General features: G+C 37.7%; 1 protein-coding gene across 1 annotated transcript in view; it reads right to left on the bottom strand.

The window, feature by feature from the left end:
* The window catches only part of MINDY2 (MINDY lysine 48 deubiquitinase 2), an 81,887-nt gene that overhangs the window by 55,078 nt on the left and 2,141 nt on the right, over positions 1-24,668 (bottom strand). Inside the window, exon 2 of the mRNA XM_040226621.1 lies at positions 7,443-7,500. Coding sequence (XP_040082555.1) covers positions 7,443-7,500 — 58 coding nt within the window. The remainder of the gene's footprint in view (positions 1-7,442; positions 7,501-24,668) is intronic.

The raw sequence follows: 24,668 nt of genomic DNA, 5'->3' as shown, positions 1-24,668 counted from the left end.
CTTCAGTCATCTCAAGAGAACAAAATCCAAATAGCTTAGAAAACTAAACAGTTAGTTCTGGCAGAAATGGCCTTGAATAAATTTTATTTTTGGCAAGGCAGAGTTTCCAGAATCTCTCTTCTCACATCACTCTTGCTCACTTCTCCCCCATCTCCCATTAGGATCATATTACTTTCATGCTATCCCTAGTAGATGAGTACCCTCACCCAGGACTTCCAAACCTCTTCACCTACCCCAGATCTAAATATTTCTTCAACAATTTTTCTTTTCCCTATAATTAAAAAAAATCTCTATGTCCTGCTTCTTTAGGACTTTTTAAAACATAGCAGTTGGATAAATTTAAAATACCAAGATGTACTAATTATTTTCTTTCCAAGAAAAATACCATGTTAACATTTTCTCAGTAGAGTACATTTGTGCAGTCACCTGACTGTATTGTTGACAGCTCCAAACAATGTGTCCATAGTACATGATCAGTAAATATTTGCTGGATAAGAAAAAAGAAAAAGGAAGATAGAGACAAGTAGTACAAATTTAAAATACACATCTGAGTCGTAGAAAGGGAGAAGAGATACACTTTTGAGAATACTAGCGTTTCAGCATTTAAAAAATAATACTAGAAGGTGCCTAGGTAGAGAGCACACATTATTTAACCTTTCTGAGCTTTGGTTACCTCATCTGTAAAATCAAGAGGTACTATAATTTATGATGCTTTTATTGCTACTTCAGTCTTATCTTTTCCTACATCCATTCATATGCCTCTGCCTCTGCTCACGGGTCTCTGCCATTACAACTGCATTCTTGAGCTACGGGAGCCAACAGCAAAAGAGCTTATTTTGTCCCAGAAGACAGAATAGAAAAAGGCAAGTAGATTGATGGTAATAACAGCAGGAACAGGTTAGGTAAATAATATCAGTCTATGGTAGCACAGAGAGCAGAGCCAGGATGAAATAAGAAGCTGTGGAGAGGTATCACAGTTTAGGTTAGCACTGTCCAATAGAAATATAATGTAAGCCATATGAAACCTCAAATATTTAGTAGCCACATTTTTTAAAAGTAAAAAGAAATAGGTAAAAATTAAAAAAAAAATATTTGGCTGTGCTGGGTTTTAGTTGTAGCACTTGAGATCTTTGATCTTTGTTGTGGCATACAGGACCTTTAGTTGTGGCATGTGGGATCTAACTCCCTGACCAGGAATCGAACCATGGCCCCCTATATTGGGAGTGCAGAGTCTTAGTCAGTGAGCCACCAGGAAGTCCCAGAATTAGGTAAAAGTAATTTTAATAATATATTTTATTTAGTGTAGTATATTAAAAACATTATCATTTAAATACATAATCATAAAAATTACTGATATGTTACATTCTTTTTTGAGCTAAATCTTTGAAAACCAGTATATATTTTATCTCAATTCACTCTGGCAATATTTCAAGTGCTCAAAAGCCACCTGTGGCCAGTGGCTACTATGCCAGGTGGTGTAGGTTTAGGTGATTATAGTCATGATATGAGAACAAAGAAAGTAGGAGAAATAGTGGTTGGATATGGAAAAAATGGATAGGAAACTGGGCTCAAAAATATATGTTTTCTATATATATTAGGCATTCAAAAATCTACTGATATTTGACCACATCTGAACTGCTATTACTATTTCCTAATTGGTCTCAACCAGACAATCCTAAAAACTACACTTAACATGTTGTTTACTCCTCTTGAACTAAAATACATGAAGCAGCCTACCATAGTAAACAACTTCTCTGCCTGGCTTCCAAAACTCCTCTGTTTAGCTGTAGCCTACTAATCCAATCTCCAATCCAACTTTCTGTAACATGTAGAGTTACCAACCACAGTCAAATTGTACTCAAATCACCCTTCTTCCAAATATGTCTTACAGGGGTTTCCCTGGTGGCTCAGTGGTAAAGAATTTGCCAATGTGGGAGACAGGGGTTCGGGCCCTGATTTGGGAAGATGCCATGCCTCGGAACTACTAAGCCTGTGCTACTGAGCCCATGTGCCACTGAGCCCATGTGCCACAACTACTGAAGCTTGCATGCCCCAGAACTTATGCTCCACAAGAGAAGCCACTGCAATGAGAAGCCCACACACCATAACTAGAGAATAGCCTCCACTCACCACAACTAGAGAAAACCCTGCACAGCAATAAAGACACAACACAGCCCCACCCCCCAAAATAAATAAAATTAAGGGGAAAAAATGCCTTACATTTTTTTACCTTGAGCTTGAGCTTAAAATAGTTTACACCTAGCCCTAAAACAACCTTTCTCCTTTTTTACAAGGGATCTAAGTATACCACCTTCTTTACAAGGATTCTAAGTATACCATGAAACCCAAGATAAGTCACATGTTCTCTACTAAACCTTTTCCAACTTTTCACCTACTTCTCATACCCATCTACAGACAAACTTCTCAAAAGTTATCTGCATTTGAGTCTTCACTTACTTATCTCTTAGATGCTCCTCAACTCACCATTTCATTTCTATCCCGTCACTCTACTGACATTGTTTCTGTGAAGGTTACAATAACTTCCATGTTGTCAAATTATGTAGAAAATATCCTCCAGTATTCAATACTCTCTTATTCTCCCTCCTAGCACTCTTCTCTTCTTGGCTTCACTGAATCACCCTCTTCTGGCTTTTCTCCTCTCTTAGTGGCTACTTCTTCCCTTACCATTCTGTCCTCTAACCTATATATTTCAGTAGGGGTGATGTTGCCCCCACAAGAGCGTAAAAACTGATTCTGGGAGGGTAGGGGCAAAAATATCTTAGATATAAGTGCTTGTGGCCTTCAAAGGGCCATAGAGCATGAAGAGACACACAGTATGTCTGTGGTATTAAAATTTCCTATAGTGATTAGGACAAAGATGTCTACAAAGGCTCCTTATGGGGGCAATACTGAAAAAAAAGGTTGAGAAACACTGTTCTACACAATTTGGGCATGCTGGGAAACTTCAGGAGACAATCCTGCACCCACTTCTCTCTTTATTCTTTCTCTCTTAATGATCTCATCTGTTTCCACAGATTTAAATATAATCTTTAGACCTGTGTGTGCTCATTCACTCAGTCATGTCCAACACTTTGTGACCGCATGGACTGTAGCCCACTAGGCTCCTCTGTCATGAAATTTTCCAGGCAAGAATACTGGAGTGGGATGCCATTTCCTTCTCCAGGGGATCTTCCCATCCATGACTTCTAAATTCCTATTTTGAATTTCAACGTCCTCTGCAACTCATGGTCTCTCAACAAAGCTACTAAATGTTTTTTCTTAATGTTTCCTTCGCCTTCTGCCTAAGTGAAATTTGGCTCTGCCTTGACACCGCAGCCCTTTCAAGTGATAGCTCTTTTCTCGCTTATACTTCTTTACCAGTGAGTCTGCTGGTGGCAGATATCTATTTGTTCCTTATGATCATTCTTTCCCCCCATTCTCCCTAAAACTCAGTTTTAAAACCCATGCCATGATATACTACTACCCATTATTCACCCACCTGGTTATAGTTCTCTACGAACTTTTAGGTCAATCTCTCTCATTCCTAGCTCACTCTCTCTCTCTGATACAAATCCTGCCATAATTTTTGATAATTTTAATGCTCATAGAGATGACCCACCTAATATTCTGGCCTTTCTCTTCCTTGACCTCTTTTCCAACAAAAATCATATATTCCACCTTATGTCAGAAACTCATTCCCTGTGATCATACAATTTTGTTACTACAAGGTTCCAAAAATTCTTTGACTGTATTAGGGTCTACAATCCACTAAATCTGTCACATTTTCCTTCAATGTATTTATATCCGCATCTCCTCTTCATGCAACTTAAATATTATGGCTCATTATTATATCACAGGTATATCTACACATAACTTCAATTCCCTAGACTCTTTCTTCAACATACTCACTTGGCAAAAACCCAGCTCTGGTTAAACCCTGCTCCTCCACGATTCAGGCCTATACTCATGCAGCAGAATGTGACTACAGAAACCATACCACCAATGCTGGCTGGTCTCACTAACCCCAGGGTAAAACCCAGGAATCACTGCATCTCCTCATTCACTCTCCCACTTGTCTAAGCAACTATTTTATACCTTCCTTCTCATCTTCAGTAACTCCTCCTTCATTCTCACTCTCAGCTGATGACCTGATTTCCCATTTATTGAGAAAATAAAAGTACTTAAAAGACCTTCTACAAGCTACCATACCCACATCTACCCATCTACCTGTATCTTTTAAAAATTTTTTGTATTTATTTATTTTTGGCTGCTCTGAGTCTTTGTTGCTGCCTGTGGGCTTTCTTCAGCTGCAGTAAGCGAGGGCTACTCTCCAGTTGCAGTGTGTGGGCTTCTCATTGTGATGGCTTTTCTTGTTGTAGAGCACAGGCCCTAGAGCATTCAGGCTTCAGTAGCTGTGGTGTAGGAAGGTCAGTAGTTGTGGCACACATGCTCTGTGGCATGTGGGATCCTCCCAGGCCATGGAACAAATTCATGTCCCCTGCATTGGCAGGCATATTCTTAACCACTAGACCACTAAGGAATTCCAACCTGCACCTATTTTTAACAGTCTATCTTCCCGTCTATTGCTAAGGATGAACTATCTGTATACCTAAGTCTAATTCTTCATTTATCTAAAGTATATTTTTCAATTCTTTTCTTCCAACTTTCTGTTAAAACCAGCTTTATTGAAACATAACTCACATACCATACAATTAACCCATTTAGTGTGTACAGTTCAATGTTTTTGAACTATATTAACAGGATTGTGAAATTATCATCATGATCTAATTCTGGAACATTTTGGTCCCCCCAAAAGAAGTTCTATACCCTTTAGCGGTCAATCTCTATTTCCCCCCTATATTCCCCAGTTCTAAACAACCACAAATCCTACTTTCTGTCTCTAAATTTGCCTATTCTGAACATTTCACATAAATGGAATCACATAATAAGCGATGACTTGGCTTCTTTGACTTAGCACAACATCCTTAAGGCTTATTTATATTATAGAATACATCAGTACATTTCCTTTTATGGCTGAATAATGTTTCATTATATGGATATACCATAGTTGGTTTATTCATCAGTTGATGGCTATCTGGATTGTTTCCAATTTTTTGGCATATATGAATAATGCTGCTATGAATGTTCCTATACAAGTTTTTATATGGACATATGTCTTTACTCCTCTTGAGGGAAGCTATAGGCTTATATGGTAATTCTATATTAGCTATTTAAGGAACTAACAAACTGTTTTCCACAGTGGCTGCATTATATTCCATTCCTATTGGTTATGTCTTAGGACTTCTGGTTTTCTCTTGTGCCTACTCCAGTCAGGTTTTCATCCTGTGGACTTACTGAAGTTACCAAGTACCTCTGTATGGCTTCAATCAGTGGTTAATTTTTAGTCTTAATCCTGCAAGGCCTATTAGCAACATTTGACTCAGACAATCTCTCATTCTTTACTGAAAATCTTCATTTAGATTCTAGGAAATCAGTCTCCAGTTTTCCTTCTACATAGCTGAGTTTCTATCTATCCTTCCTCTTCTCCAGCTTCTGATCACTGGCATGTCCCAGATGCAGTCCACTGACGTCTTCTCTGTCTACGTTTCTATCATCTGTGACTCAGTCTAATGATCCTTTATATGATAGTTACTGTTCCCACATGGGCATTTACAGGCTAGATGTGCACTATCCAACACAACAGCCAGTAGTGACAGGTGGCTATATTAATTTAAATTAAAATTAAATATTCAATTTTCCTACAATTTAAAATGTAGTTGAATATTCGCTACATTTTAAGACATCAAGAGCCATATGTGGTTAGTGGCTAAGAAACTGGACAGCACAGATAAAGAACATTTCCATCAACACACAAAGGTTCACTGTACAGTGCTGATCTAGACCTGTCTTCTAGGCTCTAGATTTATATATCCCATTGCCTCCCTGATATCTCCACTTGAAAGTCAATAAACATCCCCAAACCAAAATCCTGATATTCTTCTGTAAACATATTCCTTCCATTTGTTCCTGTTTCAGTTGATGTTAATGCCATCCTTCCAGTTATTCAAGCCAAAAATCACTGGGTAACTCTTGACTTCACTCTCACTCCACATTCAACTAATTAGCAAATTCTGTCAGCTCTATACTCAGAATCTGACCATATTTTATAATCTCACTTCTATTACCCTGTTTGAAGCCAGAGAATTCTTGTTAAAGAATCTCAAAGATCTCAAAGTCAGATCGTGTCAGTCCTCTGTTCAAAATCCTTTAATGGCTTCTCAGATCACCCACAGCCAAAGTCAAAGTTGCTATAAAGGCCTAGAATACTCCGTATGATATGATTCCATTGTCTCTAACCTCATCTCCTGATACTTCCCCTTTGCAGTCCTGGGCAGTCCTGGCTGTTCCTCAAAAGCATTAAGCATATTTCAGCCTTTTTCTATGAAATATAATTTAGAAATCACAAAGTTTAAGAATCACCAAGCTAGAATAAAAAGAGGTATAAACAGAAATTCTATTTTCAGATATCTAGATATTGAAGTAATCTACACTTAATGATGAGGTTCCCTAGCCAGTGAATAAGATTAAATTATATTAATTATATAAGTAAAAAGGTCTTCCAAAAGCTGTAATCTCAATTATTTCACTAAACTTACATCTCACAAAAAAATCAGTTAGCTAGTTGTCTGCTAATCAGCTAATAAGATCTTTTTAATAGAAATTTAATTACTAAAAATAAGAATATGGATTAAGATTTCTCATTTGGTAACAGTACAAATATATAACTTCTTATTTGTTAAGTTGTAAAAGACATCAGTGTGATAAATAACTACCTACTCTGTAAACAAGTTCTATTGAATCTGCAAACTGTGTATTACGGTCTGTTTTAAAATAAGAAGCTTGCATAAGAATGCAACTCAATATGCTGCTTCCTTCATCAAGAAAAACTCGCTATAAAAACATTTCAGATGGACTAAACAGTGTGCTTCCTAAAGTAAATGTTTTATACTGTAGAACAAGCCTCTATTTCACTGTAGACTGGTCTAATATTTTATTGACTGGCATAGGTTCGTGAACCATATTTTGGGTACCACTGCTCTAAATCACTTCCTGGATTTTAATTCAAGTCTATTCAATATTTTTAAATACTCTCTACATGCAGTGTTAGAGTTTCCGTGCCATTTCCCATTCTGTAATTTATTGGAATTAATATATACCTTGTTGTTTTCTAGATGTCACTAGTCTCTTTATTTACATTAAAAATTTTTAATGCTGGTTAGAAAGAAGTCTGTAACATCCAAGAACAGAAACACATTAATAAAATTATTTAGTTAAGAGATTAAAAATAGCTTTGAAAAGGTGAAATTTGGTAATATATTAGCTTTGAAAACTTTGTTTTATCTTGAAAGAGATATAAAAATCATTCACTTTTCAACACTAACCTAAATATTCCATCAGCTGTTCAGCAGTTATGATTTCCATCATCGGTGGAAGTTTCACCTGAAAAACAAAGTATTTTTTCTATAAAATCAAATGTTTTAGGTAATTAAAGTGTTTCTTCAGTCAGAAACACAAGTATGTATATATATTATATGTATCTACTATATGTATACCATACTCACTTTAACTAATCTTTAATACAACAAAGCTATTGTATTAAAGATTAGTTTAACACAATCCTATCACCATAAAATTCAAGATCTCACAGAATCACTGAGAAATCTGTTTTCAAAAACAAGTGCTATGCCTTTCATCACCCATCCTGATTGTCATTAGGCACATGCAAGTGTCCTGCATGACAGAAAATGCGGTTAAAGGGCAGGAAGTGGCACCAAACATGTTTTGACAGATCACCCATGAAGCAGTTTTTCTGAAGACAGGCTGGAACACAGCTCAATATCCCATCAGTTCAGTCTACCCTGACCATTTTTTCTTGTTGTTGTTGAACAGCTAAAATGAATACGGTATAAAGGACTGGTCATAAACTGAAGTATTCATACTATATGAGCCCACCTGTAAAATTTTAAAAAACAGGCCAAACAAACTACACTGTTTAGAGCTGCACATGTACTAAAAAAAGAAAATAGATACTATAAAAATCAGGACTGTAGTTAACCCTAGGAATAAGGGAAGGGGTTATAGTTAGAATGAGACATACAAGAGGCCTCTGGGGTGCTGGCAATGCTTTATATTTTGACTTGCATGGTAGTTCCACTGTTTGCTTTATAATTAACCTGTTAAACTGGACATCTCTGTTTTATGTATTTTCTGTGCTACATGTCACGATAAAAAGTTTAAAAGTTGATATATATGTTACAGTCACATTTAAGTTTCAAAAGTTAATTCAGCTGCAACACAGTCTAAATTTTTCAAATGAATTATCTGCTGAGTTACACAGATATTACAGCCAATAATTGTTAAGTATTTCAGCTAACTTATTAAAAAGGATACTCCTTGGTATATTTATAGAAGAAAAATAAATACTATAGGATGCAAACTCAAAGTAATTAACATATCAATCATAGAATAGCAGCATCATTCAGAAATCTTCAAGAATTAATATTTTAGTAATTATTTTCTGTTCAACCAAGGAAATCATTTAAATCAGCAATTCCTCCAACAAGTGTTGAAGAAGGTGCTCTGAGTATTTATGTTACCAAATGTAGTAACAGTATGTGACACCGCTACCTCTTTGTTCGCTTTCAAGTCCTAAAAAAATCCTTGTAAAACAGGACAGTTTTAGACCCTCTGAAAGCAGACCTGACAGTTGGAACAGATGAGTTAGTCACCCAGGGGCTTTATCACTCAGTGAAAACCAAGAGATGTCATGGAGGTTTTGATCATTCTAAATAATTTTTATTTTCTAGGACATTTATAAAAATTGTAAAAAACAAAAAAAAAAAGAAAAAAATCGTAATAGACTTTTTTTTTTTTTTGGCTGCACCATGTGGCATGTGGAATCTTAGTTCTCTGACCAGGGATTGAACTAATGTCCCCAATACAGGAAGTACAGAGTGTTAACCACTGGACTGCCAAGGAGGTCCCAGAAACTGTAATAGGCTTTTTTTGGAGCAGTTTTAGGTTTATAGAAAAGTTAAGCAGAAAGTACTGAGATTTCCCATAAATAGTATTATTTTTTAAGTTGAAATTCATTGGCAAGTTAACGTCCCCTGCTTTTCTAAATAAAGTTTTATTGGGTGTCACTCTCATTTGTTTATGTACTGTCTTTGGCTGCTTTGCACTATAATAGCAAAGTTGAATCTTTGCAGCAGAGAACAGATACAGCCCATAAAGCCTAAAATATTTACTATTTGGTCCTTTACAGGAGGGCTTCCCAGGTGGCACTAGTGGTAGAGAACTGGCCTGCCAATACAGCAGATATAAGAGATGGGGTTCCAATCCCTGAGTCAGAAAAATCCTCTGGAGGAGGGCATGGCAACCCACTCCAATATTCTTGCTGGAGAATCCTATGGACAGAGAAGCCTGGCAAGCTACAGTCTACAGGGTCGCACAGAAGTTGCACACAACTGAAGCAACTTAGCACACACATACCTTTAGAGGAAAAGTATGCTGAATGCTGCTTTAGATGATTTTAACTGCTTTTAGATAATATTTCATCAAGGTGTTTCAGTACCACTTTGAAGGTCTGATATTTAAACTAGTAGTTTACATACACTGTGAATATTTACATTCTGAATAATTATCAGACCAATCTGAAAGTCCCATTTATACCTAACAATGCTTTTTGAAAAAAATAAGACCTATACATTCTTTTATTCCAGACAAATCTAGTACAGAAATAGATTCACTAGAGGGCTTCCCTGGTAGTCCAGTGGTGAAGAGTCTACCTGCCAATGAAAGGGACATGGGTTCAATCCCTGGTCTGGAAAGATCCCATATGCTGTGGAGCAAACAAGCCTGTGAGCCACAACTATTGAGCCTGTGCTCCAGAGCCTGCAAGCCACAACCACTGAAGCCCACACACTCCAGAGCTTGTGCTCTGTAGTAAGGGAAGCCACCACAATGAGAAGCCTGTGTACCACAACTAGAGAATGCCCCTGCAGAGCAACAAAGACCCAGAACAGCCAAAAGTAAAATAAATATATATATTTTACTAGAAAATTCCATAAACAAACAGCTTATCCTCTTTTGGTCAATGTAGTGTACTATAAAGTTGTCAAAATAAAAAAGCAAAGCCTAACAAGTATATGTATTTGGGAAATACATTCTATAATCCTAGATTTCTGCAAATAGATGATTTCAGGTTTTAGTCTTGAAATTTCCAAATAATAACAACCGCCTACCACATCTTGCTTCAAGTATTTGAAACAGGAAATGACAATCTTTATATAGATTTTAGAAGTGAGACAACAAATATATAAATATTTTAACTGACTATTCCCAAGCATACTCAGTAGTATATTCAGTTCCTGAATCTGAGCCAACTAAAAATCATGAATGTTCACTAAAGCTAGAGATTAAAGAGTACAACAGTGAAGAAATGCTTGTTTCCCACTAATACTTAGGAACCATCAACAGATTTTAATTTTTTTTAACCACAAAATGATCTTCCTGAAAGCTCCTTCTCTTTTTGCTTCCCTCTACCACCATTACAGATGCTTACTCCTTGGAAGAAAAGTTATGACCAACCTAGATAGCATATTCAAAAGCAGAGACATTACTTTGCCGACTAAGGTCTATCTAGTCAAGGTTATGGTTTTCCCAGTGGTCATGCATGGATGTGAGAGTTGGACTGTGAAGAAGGCTGAGCGCCGAAGAATTGATGCTTTTGAACTGTGGTGTTGGAGAAGACTCTTGAGAGTCCCTTGGACTGCAAGGAGATCCAACCAGTCCATTCTGAAGGAGATCAGCCCTGGGATTTCTTTGGAAGGAATGATGCTGAAGCTGAAACTCCAGTACTTTGACCACCTCATGTGAAGAGTTGACTCACTGGAAAAGACTCTGATGCTGGGAGGGATTGGGGGCAGGAGGAGAAGGGGAAGACAGAGGATGAGATGGCTGGATGGCATCACGGACTCGATGGACATGAGTCTGAGTGAACTCTGGGAGTTGGTGATGGACAGGGAGGCCTGGTGTGCTGCAATTCATGGGGTCACAAAGAGTCGGACACGACTGAGCAACTGAACTGAAATGAACTGAACCACCATCACCACAAAAGCAAATGCCAAAGATTTTGTTAATGATCCTAAGACTTTCTTTCCATTGTCTCTTTAGAGTTTATTAAAGGGAAAAAAAAACACACATGTTATGGGAAAGCTAGCCAAGAATACAGGGGGGAAAAGAAATCAAGGAAACTAAGAGCTAGTTCTTTGAGAAGATACAACAAAACTGATAAACTTTTAGCCAGACTCATCAAGAAAAAAAGAGAAGCGGCCCAAATCAATAAAAATAAAAATGATAAAGAAGGTACAACTGTCACCACAGAAACACAAAGGATCATAAGAGAGTACCACCAACAATTACGCTTCTGAGGTGGAGCTAGTGGTAAAGAACCCGCCTGCCCATGCAGGAGACACAAGAGACACAAGTTCAATCCCTGGGTCAGGAAGATCCCCTGGAGGAGGAAATGGCAACCCACTCCAGTATTCTTGCCTGGAGAAGTCCATGAACAGAGAAGACTGGTGGGCTGTAGTCCACAGGGTCACAAACAGTCGGCCACGACTGAAGTGACTAAGCACACAACAATTATACTCCAATAAAACAGACAACCTTAGAAGAAATGCACAAATTTCTAGAAATGTATAATGTCTCAAGACTGAACCAGGAAAAAAAAGAAAATATGAACAGATCAATTACCTGTAATGAAACTGAATCAGTAATTTTAAAAACTCCCAACAAATTAAAGTCCAAGATCAGGCTCCCTAGTAGCTCAGAGGTTAAGAATCTGCCTGCAAATGCAGGAGACACAGGTTCTGTCCTTGATCCAGGAAGATCCCACATGTCACAGAGCAGCTATGCCAGTGTGCCTCAATTATTGAGCCTGAGCTGTAGAGCCTGGGACCCACAACTACTGAGCCTACAGGACATAATTATTGAAGCCCAAGCGCTCTAGAGCCTGTGCTTCACAAGAAAAGCCACTCTAGGGAGAAGCCAGCACACTGCAACTAGAAAGTAGCCTTCACTCTCGACAACTGGAGAAAAGCCCACACAGCAGCGAAGACACAACAAAACCCAAAAAAACCTATTGATTAGGCAGGACACTGGTCAACCACGTACTGGTAGCAAATAATTGTGTGTGTGGTGTCTGTTGTTTTCCAGCTTTGTTTCCAAGCTTACTGATGTTTAGTACAATAATAATTATTAAAAAAAAAAAAGTCCAACATCAGATGGCTTCACAGATGAATTCTAACAAACATTTAGAAAAGAGTTAATACCTATTCTTTTCAAACTATTCCAAAAATTGCACACAAAAAAATGCTTCTGAACTCATTCTACAAGGCAAGTATCACTTTGATACCAAAACCAAAGATATCACACAAAAATGAAAATTATAGGTCAGTATCACTGATGAACATAGATGCAAAAATCCTTAGCAAAATATCAGCAAACTGAATTCAACAATACATAAAGAGGATTACACACCATGATCAAGTGGCATTTATCCCAGGGATGCAAGGATGGTTCAGTTCAATATCTGCAAATCAATCAATGTGATACATCACATTAACAAACTGATAAATAAAAATTATATGTTCTTCTCAACAGATGCACAAAAAACTTTTGACAAAATGCAGTATTAATTTATGATAAAAGTTCTCAACAAACTGGGTATAGAGAAAACACACCTCAACATAATAAAGACCACTTATGAGAAGTCCACAGCTAACATCATACTCAATGGTGAAAAGCACTTCATCATTTCTTCTCAGATCAGGAAGAAGACAAGGATGCTCACTCACACATTTTTTTTTGGCTGCACCATGTGACTCTGGGACCTTAGTTCCCCAGCCAGGGACTGAACCTGTGTCCCTTACAGTGGAAGTACAAAGTTCTAACCTCTGGACCTCCAGGGAATTTCCATCACCACTTTTATTCAACATAGTACTGGAAGTCCTAATTATAGCAACCATGCCAGAAAAAGAAATCCAAACTGGAAAAGAGGAAGTAAAACTGTCAATGTTTGCAGATGACATGCTATACACAGAAAATCCTAAAAACACCAAGAAACCAACAGAACTCATCAATGAGTTTGATAAAATTGCAGGATACAAAATTAATATACAGACTTCCAAAAACAGTAATACTTTCTTTCAATGAAGTCTTACATAAAACATCATCTGAAATATATTTTAAATGAAGAATTGACAGAACTTTATGACCAATGAAAAGTGGAGGATAATGGGAAAAGAAAAATTAACTCTAAGGTTGACTCTAAGGTTTAGGAAACTCCAAAAGTAAGATCCCTACACCTAATGAAAATAAAAAATTTGGTAAGTTTGTATAAGAAATAATATCTGCTTCATAATTGTGAAATTTAGTTTGACATTCAAACAGAAATTTGAGTTGGAACTCGGGAGACAAAGGTTTTTAATTTGTCCATGAATTATTTGATTCCTATGCTGCAGTCTATTTTTCATTACTTATGGTAAAATGGATCACTAAATAATACATAAATAATATAATTTCTTGGAAATTCCCTGGCGGTCCAGTGGTGAGGGCTCCACACTTCCAAGACAGGGAGGCACAGGTCAGATCCCTGGTCAGGAGACTAAGATCCTGCAAGCCACCCAGTGTGGCTAAAAAAAAAAATTTTTTCTCAGTTCAACTTTCACTGATTTTGAATATGCAGTAAATCATATAGTATTGATGAGTTTTAAAGTTCAAATTGTAAAATAATTATACTGTAAGTATTCTTAATTGGAATCAAAGAGAAGAATGTAGGCTTTTTTCAAAATAAGAGCTAAAAAACTTAAGGATCCTTTCAACATGCCTTTAATTCTGGCTCCAGCAAATAAACATGTATTACAAGCTATTGTAAATCATGTTTTATATTCTAATTTCTTATAGGTAATATTCATTTATTATTAAAAATAATTACTGTACTTTAAAATACTAAAAATTTAACTTTCTACTTCCCATCAGTATTTCAAATCAGGAACATTTAATAAGAGACAAGCTTCAACTTCCAGTGATTTGCAACACTTTTACCATCAATGTTTATCATAACTCAAACCCCACACTCAGAGTAATATCGAGGCCTATTTAAAAATGCTTAACATCAGAAATTATAGATGCATCCATATGTATTAGATTTTCAAGAATGTCCAATTTTATATGCAATTCAAAGGATTATAAAACAATGAAGAATGTTGTTCCAGAGAAATTTTCCCAGTAAAAGATTCATGAGTAAAAGAAGACATCTTTAGTTCAAATTTCACTGGATTTATACTTAAGCAGCTCAGCAAGCTTACCAATGTTGAAAAACCTACTAAAGAAAGTGTAACAGTGAAATTTTTATATTAATTGCTTGCAATATAGATGACAATAGGATAAGGTAAGAGACCAGTTAGAAGGTACAGAAGATGGAAAGTGGCATGAATTAGGATAGTAGCAGGACAGAGAAAACCTACTAATTTTTGAAAATATTAAAGAATATAGTCAATAAACTTTCATGGTTAAGGCAAGCTCACTCACCATAGAACTCAAGAAAGGCTCTGAAATTGGAAGTGTCAGAGAATTCAGAGGACATGGGATAAAACATATGAGGCTGAAACCAGAACGAATCTGTGCAAAGAGTAGATCCCCAGGATTTGTTCTAAGGAATCATGATTCATAACGTCTATTTCTGCTTCTCTGACTTTATCACTAGCTCTTCTTCCACCCTGGTTTGTCCCAGGCCTATTGTCTGCCAGGTGTTATCTTTAATTTTAATTTTCCAACCAAATATCTGAACTAAGAGCTCAGGTTCTGGAGTGGGTATCAACTTACCTTGGGGGAGTTATTTGAACTTTATGTACCTCAATTTTCTATGTATGTAAAATAGGAACAATATCTACCCAAGGATCTTATGATGTGGTTGAGAAAATTAAAACAGAAAATGCATACAATACATATAAAATACTTAGCAGAGTATCTGGACTAAAAAATAATTGAGTGCTTAGGATTATTATTAATCTTAGGTGGTACCCTAAGATTACTGATACTACCTGTGTGCAAATGCTACCTGGGACTCAACATCGACAAGGACGGAAGGAAAATGGGAAAGTTTTCCACTGAAGGACTACTCATAGCAAAGGGAGGAGAAAAAATGAGGACATCACTAATAGGACAACCACCACAGGGAGTATTCATAATATCATCTGCCCATTTCCACTTTATCTCACAAATCCAGAGATATTACACCAATCCTAATTTTTAGGACTGACTGGAAATGAAAACTTCAGAAGTGCTGCTTGCATCTTTTGTGTAAACAAACTCCACCACTGTGTGAAGTTTTTCTCTCTCCTTAAAGGATCTATATTTAAGAACAAATAGGGTGGGCAGAGGCAAAAATGTATTCTTTGGCTATTCTATTTTTCAATTTTATAAGTAATAACTTGGCCAAGAAGAGCTACGCCAAGTCTGAGGTCAGCGGCAGAGGCTGGGAGGAGCTACCCCATGTCCGAGGTAAGGAGCAGCGGCTGTGCTTTGCTGGAGCAGCCGTGAAGAGATACCCCACATCCAAGGTAAGAGAAAACCAACTATGAGGTAGGCACTGAGAGAGGGCATCAGAGGGCAGACAGACTGAAACCACAATCAGAGACAACTAGCCAATCTGATCACATGGACCACAGCCTTGTCTAACTCAATGAAACTAAGCCATACTGTGTGGGGGGCCATTCAGGAAAGATGGGTCATGGTGGAGAGGTCTGACAGAATGTGGTCTACTGGAGAAGGGAATGGCAAACCACTTCAGTATTCTTGCCTTGAGAACCCCATGAACATAAAAGGAAAAAAGATAGGACACTGAAAGATAAACTTCCCAGGTTGGTAGGTGCCCAATATGCTACTGGAGATCAGTGGAGAAATAACTCCAGAAAGAAAAAAGGGATGGAGCCAAAGCAAAAACAATAGCTAGTTGTAGATGCGACTGGTGACAGAAGCAAGGTTGAGTGCTGTAAAGATCATTATTGCACAGGAAGCTGGAATGTGAGGTCCATGAATCAAGGCAAATTGGAAGTGGTCAAATAGGAGATAACAAGACTGAACATCAACATTCTAGGAATCAGCGAAGATGGACTGGAATGGATGAATTTAACTCAGATGACCATTATATTTACTACTGTGGGCAGGAATCCCTTAGAAGAAATGGGAGTAGCCATCATAGTCAACAAGAGCCCAAAATGCAGTACCTGGATGCAATCTCCAAAATGACAGAATGATCTCTGTTTGTTTTCAAGGCAAAGCATTCAATATTCAAGTAATCCAAGTCTATGCTCCAACCCATAATGCTGAAGAAGCTGAAGTTGAACAGTTCTATGAAGACCTACAAGACCTTTTAGAACTAACAGCACAAAAAGATTTCACTTTCATTATAGGGGACTGCAATGCAAAAGTAGGAAGTCAAGAAACACCTGGAGTAACAGGAAAATTTGGCTATGGAGTACAGAATGAAGCAGGGCAAAGGCTAACAGACTTCTGCCAAGAGAACGCACTGGTCATAGCAAACACCCTCTTCCAACAACACAAGAGAAGACTCTACACATGGACATCACCAGATAGTCAACACCAAAATCAGACTGATTATATTCTTTGCAGCCAAAGATGGAGAAGCTCTATACGGTAAGCAAAAACAAGATCAGGAGCTGACTGTGGCTCAGATCATGAACTCCTTATTGCCAAATTTAGACTGAAATGGAATAAAATGGAGAAAACCACTAGACCATTCAGGTACGGCCTAAATCAAATCCCTTATGATTAAACAGTGGAAGTAAGAAATAGATTTAAGGGACTAGATCTGATAGACAGAGTGCCTGATGAACTATGGATGGAGGTTTGTGACATTGTACAGGAGACAGAGATCAAGACCATCCCCATGGGAAAGAAATGCAAAAAAGCAAAATGGCTGTCTGAGGAGGCCCTACAAATAGCTGTGAAAAGAAGGGAAGTGAAAAGCAAAGCGGAAAAGGAAAGATATACCACTTGAATGCAGAGTTCCAAAGAATAGCAAAGAGAGATAAGAAAGTCTTCCTCAGTGACCAATGCAAAGAAATAGAGGAAAACAACAGAATGGGAAAGACTAGAGATCTCTTCAAGAAAATTAGAGATACCAAGGGAACATTTCATGCAAAGATGGCTCATTAAGGACAGAAATGATAGGGATGTAACAGAAGCAGAAGATATTAAGAACAGGTGGCAAGAATACACAGAAGAACTGTACAAAAAGATCTTCACGACCCAGATAATCACAATGGTGTGATCACTCACCTAGAGCCAGACATCCTGGAATGTGAAGTCAAGTGGGCCTTAGGAAGCATCACTATGAACAAAGCTAGTGGAGGTGACAGAATTCCAGTTGAGCTATTTTAAATCCTGAAAGATGATGCTGTGAAAGCACTGCACTCAATATGCCAGCAAATCTGGGAAACTCAGCAGTGGCCACAGGACTGCAAAAGGTCAGTTTTCATTCCAATCCCAAAGAAGGCAATGCCAAAGAATGCTCAAACTACCGCACAATTGCACTCATCTCACACGCTAGTAAAGTAACGCTCAAAATTCTCCAAACCAGGCTTCAGCAATACGTGAACCGTGAACTTACAGATGTTCAAGCTGGTTTCAGAAAAGGCAGAGGAACCAGAGATCAAACTGCCAACATCCGATGGGTCATCGAAAAAGCAAGAGAGTTCCAGAAAAACATCTATTTCTGCTTTATGGACTATGCCAAAGGCTTTGACTGTGTGGATCACAATAAACTGTGGAAAATTCTGAAAGAGATGGGAATACCAAACCACCTGACCTGCCACCTGAGAAACCTGTATGCAGGTCAGGAAGCAAGAGTTAGAACTGGACATGGAACAACAGACTGGTTCCAAATAGGAAAAGGAGTACATCAAGGCTGTCTGTTGTCACTCTACTTATTTTACTTATATGCAGAGTACATTATGAGAAATGTTGGGCTGGATGAAGCATAAACTGGAATCAAGATTGCCGGGAGAAATATCAATAACCTCAGATATGCAGATGACACCACCCTTAGGACAGAAAGTGAAGAAGAACTAAAGATCCTCTTGATGAAAGTGAAAGAGGAGAGGGAAAAAGTTGGCTTAAAGGTCAACATTCAGAAAACTAAGATTATGGCATCCAGTCCCATCACTTCATGGCAAACAGATGGGGAAACAGTGGAAACAGTGGCTGACTTCATTTTTCTGGGCTCCAAAATCACTGCAGATGGTTATTACAGCATGAAATTAAAAGATGCTTACCCCTTGGAAGGAAAGTTATGACCAACCTAGATAGCATATTCAAAAGCAGAGACATTACTTTGCCAACAAAGGTCCGTCTAGTCAAGGCTATGGTTTTTCCAGTGGTCATGTACGGATGTGAGAGTTGGACTATAAAGAAAGCTGAGTGCTGAATAATTGATGTTTTTGAATTGTGGTGTTGAAGACTCTTGAATGTCCCTTGGACTGCAAGGAGATCCAACCAGTCCTTCCTAAAGGAGATCAGTCCTGGGTATTCATTGGAAGGACTGATGTTGAAGCTGAAACTCCAATAATTTGGCCACCTGAGGCAAAGAGCTGACTCATTGGAAAACACTCTGATGCTGGGAAAGTTTGAGGGCAGGAGGAGAAGGGGACGACAGAGGATGAGATGATTGGATGGCATCACCGACTCAATGGACATGGGTTGGGTGGATTCCGGGAGTTGGTGATGGACAGAGAGGCCTGGCGTGCTGCAGTTCATGGGGTGGCAAAGAGTCGGACACGACTGAGCAACTGAACTGAACTGAACTGAACACTTGGAAATTCTCAAAAGAGCTTTGTACCTACTCTAGGAAAAGTGGAATATGAGAAAATATGTGTGGCTACAATATTCCTATAAGTCAGGAAGTAAAAAGAGAAAGTAAAACCTAGTCAAAAGTAAGAAGAGGCATTGTGAAAACGGTCCAAGAAAAGAAAAGTCAGGAGGGAAGGAGAACTAGAGCAAAAGTTTTCTGGGAAGAAGCACAGCCTCTGCAGGTGATAATGAGACAGAGGATATGTCCATTTGAACTTCACTGAATTTTCTGCCAATGGCTTTCTGCTCATTTTGCTATTGCATTGCTCATCTTTTTCTATTTATTTTTAAATATTTATTTATTTGGCAGCATGTAGGATCTAGCTCCCTGACCAAGGATGTAACCTGTACCCACTGCATTGAAAGCATGGAGTCTTAGCTCCTTGGGCACCAAGGAAGTTCCTTTTCTAATTTATGGAGGTTCTTTGTAAATTGAGAAATTAGCCCTTAGACACATACAGTAGTCTAGCAGATAATTCCCTGTTTGTAGTGTGTGTTTTGAATTAGTTCCTGGTGAAGTTTTTTGGGGGAAGGGGTATATTTTTGTCTTTTTTTTTTTTTAACTTTAAGCTCTTTCCTTTTTTTAGTGAATCAAATACATCAATTCTTCTTTTACAGTTTCTAGATTTAATGTCTAAACCTAGGAGAAACCAGCCTAATATAAACAAACTTAAGAATCCTGCTGTACCTCCCTTGATGTGGAGTAGGCGATCACTTCAGCTCCTGCTAAGCAAAAAGAGAAGAATTTTCCACCCAAAAGGGCTAGGCAGGAGAGCAGATGTGCATGCACACCTTAAATAGAAGATATTGGAGTACATCTTAAATAGAAGGACATCTTAAATCAGAATAGTGCATTTAGTCTTCCACTAACATGTTACATACCAATTAGGTATTACAATACTATATGTCCTCTACTACAAGTACAGTATAAGTTATATATACATATATATGTCTATATGGACTTCCCTTGTGGCTCAGCTGGTAAAGAATCCACCTGCAATGAAGGAGACCTGGGTTTGATCCCTGGGTTGGGAAGATCCTCTGGAGAAGGGAAAGGCTATCCCCTCCAGTATTCTGGCATGGAGAATTCCATGGACTGTATAGTCCATGGGGTCGCAAAGAGTCAGACACGATAGAGTGATTTTCACTTCACTTATGTCTATATATATATATATATTTTTTTTTTTTTTGAGTATGTGGGCCTTAAACCTATATTCTTTCTATAAGAAAACAAAAGTGTGACAAAGGAGGGACTCACTGTTATTAAACATGTCTCATGATATAAAAATATTAATGCAGAAGCTTTTAAAAATGTTTTATAATGCAAAAGTTAAATCATATGCAAAAGTAGAAAAAATAACAGCATAATGACAGTACCCATCACTCAGATTCAACATTTCTAGTATAGGCCAGTATCATCAGAAAATAAATTTTACATTTCTTCTGATTTGTTGATTTTTATAAACATAACTGATTCATTGGGTCACAGTCCTCAAGTAAACCTATAAATGGCATTGTTTTTGATAGACAAAATGAAAGATTAAAGAAAAATTATTTAAAAACCACTAAAACCATTCTCTTTTAAAGAAGCAAATGAAAATGTGTTCCAAGACATAAATTTGAGCCAATTTACCTGGTGTCAGTTAAGAGAATTAGAAAATTTCAGCTCTAATTAATGAACAGATTTTGTTCTTTCCTGATTTATTAGATTATCACAGCTCAACTATTTTACAGATTATTAATAATCACCTATTTTCCATCAGTCCTAAACCAACACGTCTAATTAAAACTCCAACATTTCCAAATCAGTACTTACCATGTTTGATAATTTTACCTGTCATCTCTCACTCAGAAACATGGCACTTCCTTCCTTTGAATGACTCAAATCCTCCTAATGTATTCAGTTTATTGATTTCTTTCTTTCTTTCTTTTTTTTTAAGTTTCCCAATCAGGGACAGAACCTGTGCCCTCTGCAGTGGAAGTGAAGAGCCCTAACCACTGGACTGCTAGAGAATTCCCTAGATAGATAGATAGTGAAGTCGCTCAGTCGTGTCCTACTCTTTGCGACCACATGGACAGTAGCCAACCAGGCTCCTCCATCCATGGGATTTCCCAGGCAAGAATACTGGAGTGGGTTGCCATTTCCTTCTCCAGGGGATCTTCCCGACCCAGGGATTGAACCCGGGTCTCCGGCATTGTAGGCAGACGCTTTACCGTCTGAGCCACCAGGGAAGTCACCTAGCAGAAAAATTAAAAATTGATTTTTCTCATTGCTTCATTCTCCCCCAAAAGAGATGATCAACTCTTTTACTTTCAACCCTTAACTCCATTGACTCACAATGAATCAACCCTTGAAAAACCCAATACTTGATAATCCTAACCAGTCATTCTTCCTACACTTGTTTCCAGAGATAAGAGAACTAATAGGGGGAGGAGCAAAACTGACATACTAAAAGTTTTAAGAGTACCCCAATTTATTAATGGCCACTTACAACTTTCTACTTATGCCTCAATTCATAGGCATAATTTCCAATGAGAACTTCTTTAAAATACAACATAATATTCTCACAAAATCACACTTTGATGCTTTGCAACCTCTCCTCTTAATCACTGGCAAGTTCAATAGTTACTACTGATGAGATCAACTGTTATTTTGCCAAAATTGAGAGTGAGGCCTCAATTTTCACTTCTCTCTCCATTTTAATTAATATAACCTTGTCTTTGTGTCTTCTTTCCATTACTTCAGGGTAAAAAAAAAAAAAAGGATTGTTGTTCTTTTCCTCTGAAGAGAATTTTACCACCTCTGAGGATTCCATGATATCCTAACTTTGTAATGCCCTATTCTCATACCTGTCCTTTTTGGCAACAATCTTTCCTACTTCACCAGTTCCTTACCGCTGTTGCTTTTGATAATAAGTCACTTAAAAAAAAAAAAATTAAGAGTCTCTCTCCCAGACTACTGTTATGACATTGTCCCATTTCTAGTTCTCACGTACATCTCAAATTGGGCCTATATTGGTTTCTTTTATACTCTTTCACCTTTACTGCTTAGCATTCCCTTCTCCCCACCAACTTTATTTATTTATATTTATTTATTTGTCTGTGCTGGGTCTTCACTAAGGCATGTAGGACCTTTAAGTTGCAGCATGCAGGATGCTTAGTTGCAACATTCAAACTCTTAGTTGCAGCATGTGGGATCTAATTCCCTGACCGGCAATGGAACTCAGGCTCCTCTGCACCGGGAGTGCAGAGTCTGAGACACTGGACAACCAGGGAAGTCCCTCCCCAAATAGTTGAGAACTACTGTTCACCATTTTCTATGGAGAATTAATTTATTCTCATAGATACCATACTTAAATCTATGCAATAATTCTCCAACTCAATTTTTCCCATAATTTTGACCTCTTTTCTGAGGCCCATTCTATTCTTCTGAAGGTATAATAAACATTTATATTTTTATGACTTACTGTTAGTTAGACAGTTCCAATCTGACACAACCAAACTTTGCATCAACTTTCCCATCTAAAGCACATTCTCTATCTTTTGAATAATCCAAGCAATTCTCTATTACTCAAATTGGAAAAAGTATCACATCCTTAATTTCCTATATCCAGTTAGTAGTCAATTCATCATTTAGGCTGTGTGGCCCTCATCAAAGAGACAGGCCAAAGAATTCCCCATCCAAAAGAGTTAATCTCATCAATTCCTGTTGCTACACTCACTACAGTCTGACTTTTAGTTTAATCTCAAATGAAAAGATCTCTTTCATTATGTCATTCCTTTATCCAATAAATTATAATAGCTTCCTATTGCCAACTATATATAAAGTCTAAACAAGCCTAGTGATGGGTCCTCTGAAATCTGACAATTACCTTCATACACTGAAAGAAAGTTAAGTCACTCAGTCATGCCTGACTCTTTGTGACCAAGGACTCTAGCCCACCAGGCTCCTCTGTCCATGGAATTCTCCAGGCAAGAATAACTGGAGTGGGTTGCCATTTTCTTCTCCAGGGGATCTTCCCAACCCAGGGATGGAACCCAGATCTCTCGCATAGCAGGCAGACTCTTTACTGACTGAGCCACCAGGGAAAACTTTCATACTGTATTTACTATTTTTCTCCACAACTGCATTTCTCAAACTTTTTGGTCTCAAGACCCTCTTCAGTCCTAAAAAATCACTGAGGATCCTAAAAAGCTCTAGTTTAAGTGGATTGTCTATCAACATTTACTATACTAAAAACAAAAACTGAGAAAAATTTTAAACACAAGAATGCAGAGCACATATTCCACTAACCGTCAGGGCAAGGATGTCATCACACATCATACAGCTTGGAAAATTCTATTGACACTGAAAGAATGATAGTGAAAAAGGCAAAAAAAAAACACTAAGTACTATTCTGAACAGTACTGACCTCAGAAACCCTGGCTCACTTTTAGGACATTGCTCTATCCAAGCTTGCTTCTCTTAATATACTCCCTATCAATCACTGAGGATTACTAAGTAATTTTTGTGTGCATCAATAACCTTTAGAGAAAAAAAAAAAAGCAAGAACCAAAGACTTATAAAATAATCTTAAAGCTCTTTAACATGCTTTCTCATTCAGAGTCTAACCTAACATCAATTTTATTTCCTGCTACTGCCATTTCCTTCTCCTCCGCCACAGTCCAACCAAGGCTGGAATCCCCAAATAGAACAAACCATTTTCTGCTTCAGCATCTTTGAATATACTATTCCCTTGGCCTGAAAGGAACTTCATTTACTCACCCATCAGACCCAGTACATAGGTTACCTCTTCTACGAAGCTCTCCCTTGACACATTCCACTCTCACTTACACTTTTCTCTGTTAATTCCATAGCATATTTCTCTGTAATTCCATAGCATAATTCCACACTGCACTGGGATTATGGTTTATATGTCTGTCTCTGAATCAATACTAAGCTACATGAGGGCACTCTTGCATCTTACTCATCTCTGTATTCTATTATCTCACACAAAGTGGGAACCCAAACGTTACGGTCATTCACTTGAAGCTGTCTTTCAAAGACCAATCCAGTGCTCATCTATCCTCAAATATTTGAGACCACAGCAGTTGCTCTTTCCTTTGAGCTTCTGCAGTACTATGTAGAAACTAGGAAGTGAGAAAAGCCTAAAGGAAACAGTTACTCCTTCAGACAAACAGGCTGGAGATTTTGGCTTATAGGATGAAATCTAACTCCTTAGTCTAACATGCAAGGTCCTTCATCAAGTGGCTCTTCACCTTTTCAATCTTATTTTCTATTATCTTGCAATATGAACCTTCCACTCCTGTCATCCAAAACACATACACACACGCATCATTCAATTTTCATTCCTTTTTGCTTATATCCTTCCCTCTCTCAGGATTCCCATTTTTCTGTTATTTTAAATCCTACTTTTTCCTTAAAAGCTTCCTTCAAGATATAAAGATTTCATGAAGCTCTCTGGAACTACGCCAGACTAAAGGAAAATTTCCCCTCTTGGGATGTCTAATGCATTTCAATCTGCTTCCTATAACGTAGTATTTATAGTATATTGTCTTGCATTGTTCTTTAGTAATTTCAAGGAAGTCAATACTGCGGTTCCAAATAGCTCAATAGCTCTTCAAGAGCAAGCAATCTCCACTCAAAACATTTGAGTGCCATTATGTACTTG

This window comes from Oryx dammah, unplaced genomic scaffold, assembly GCF_014754425.2.
Source record: "Oryx dammah isolate SB20612 unplaced genomic scaffold, SCBI_Odam_1.1 HiC_scaffold_26, whole genome shotgun sequence".
Lineage (NCBI taxonomy): Eukaryota > Metazoa > Chordata > Mammalia > Artiodactyla > Bovidae > Oryx > Oryx dammah.
Note: the sequence above shows the minus strand (reverse complement) of the source record. Positions and strands in the feature narration are given on the sequence as shown.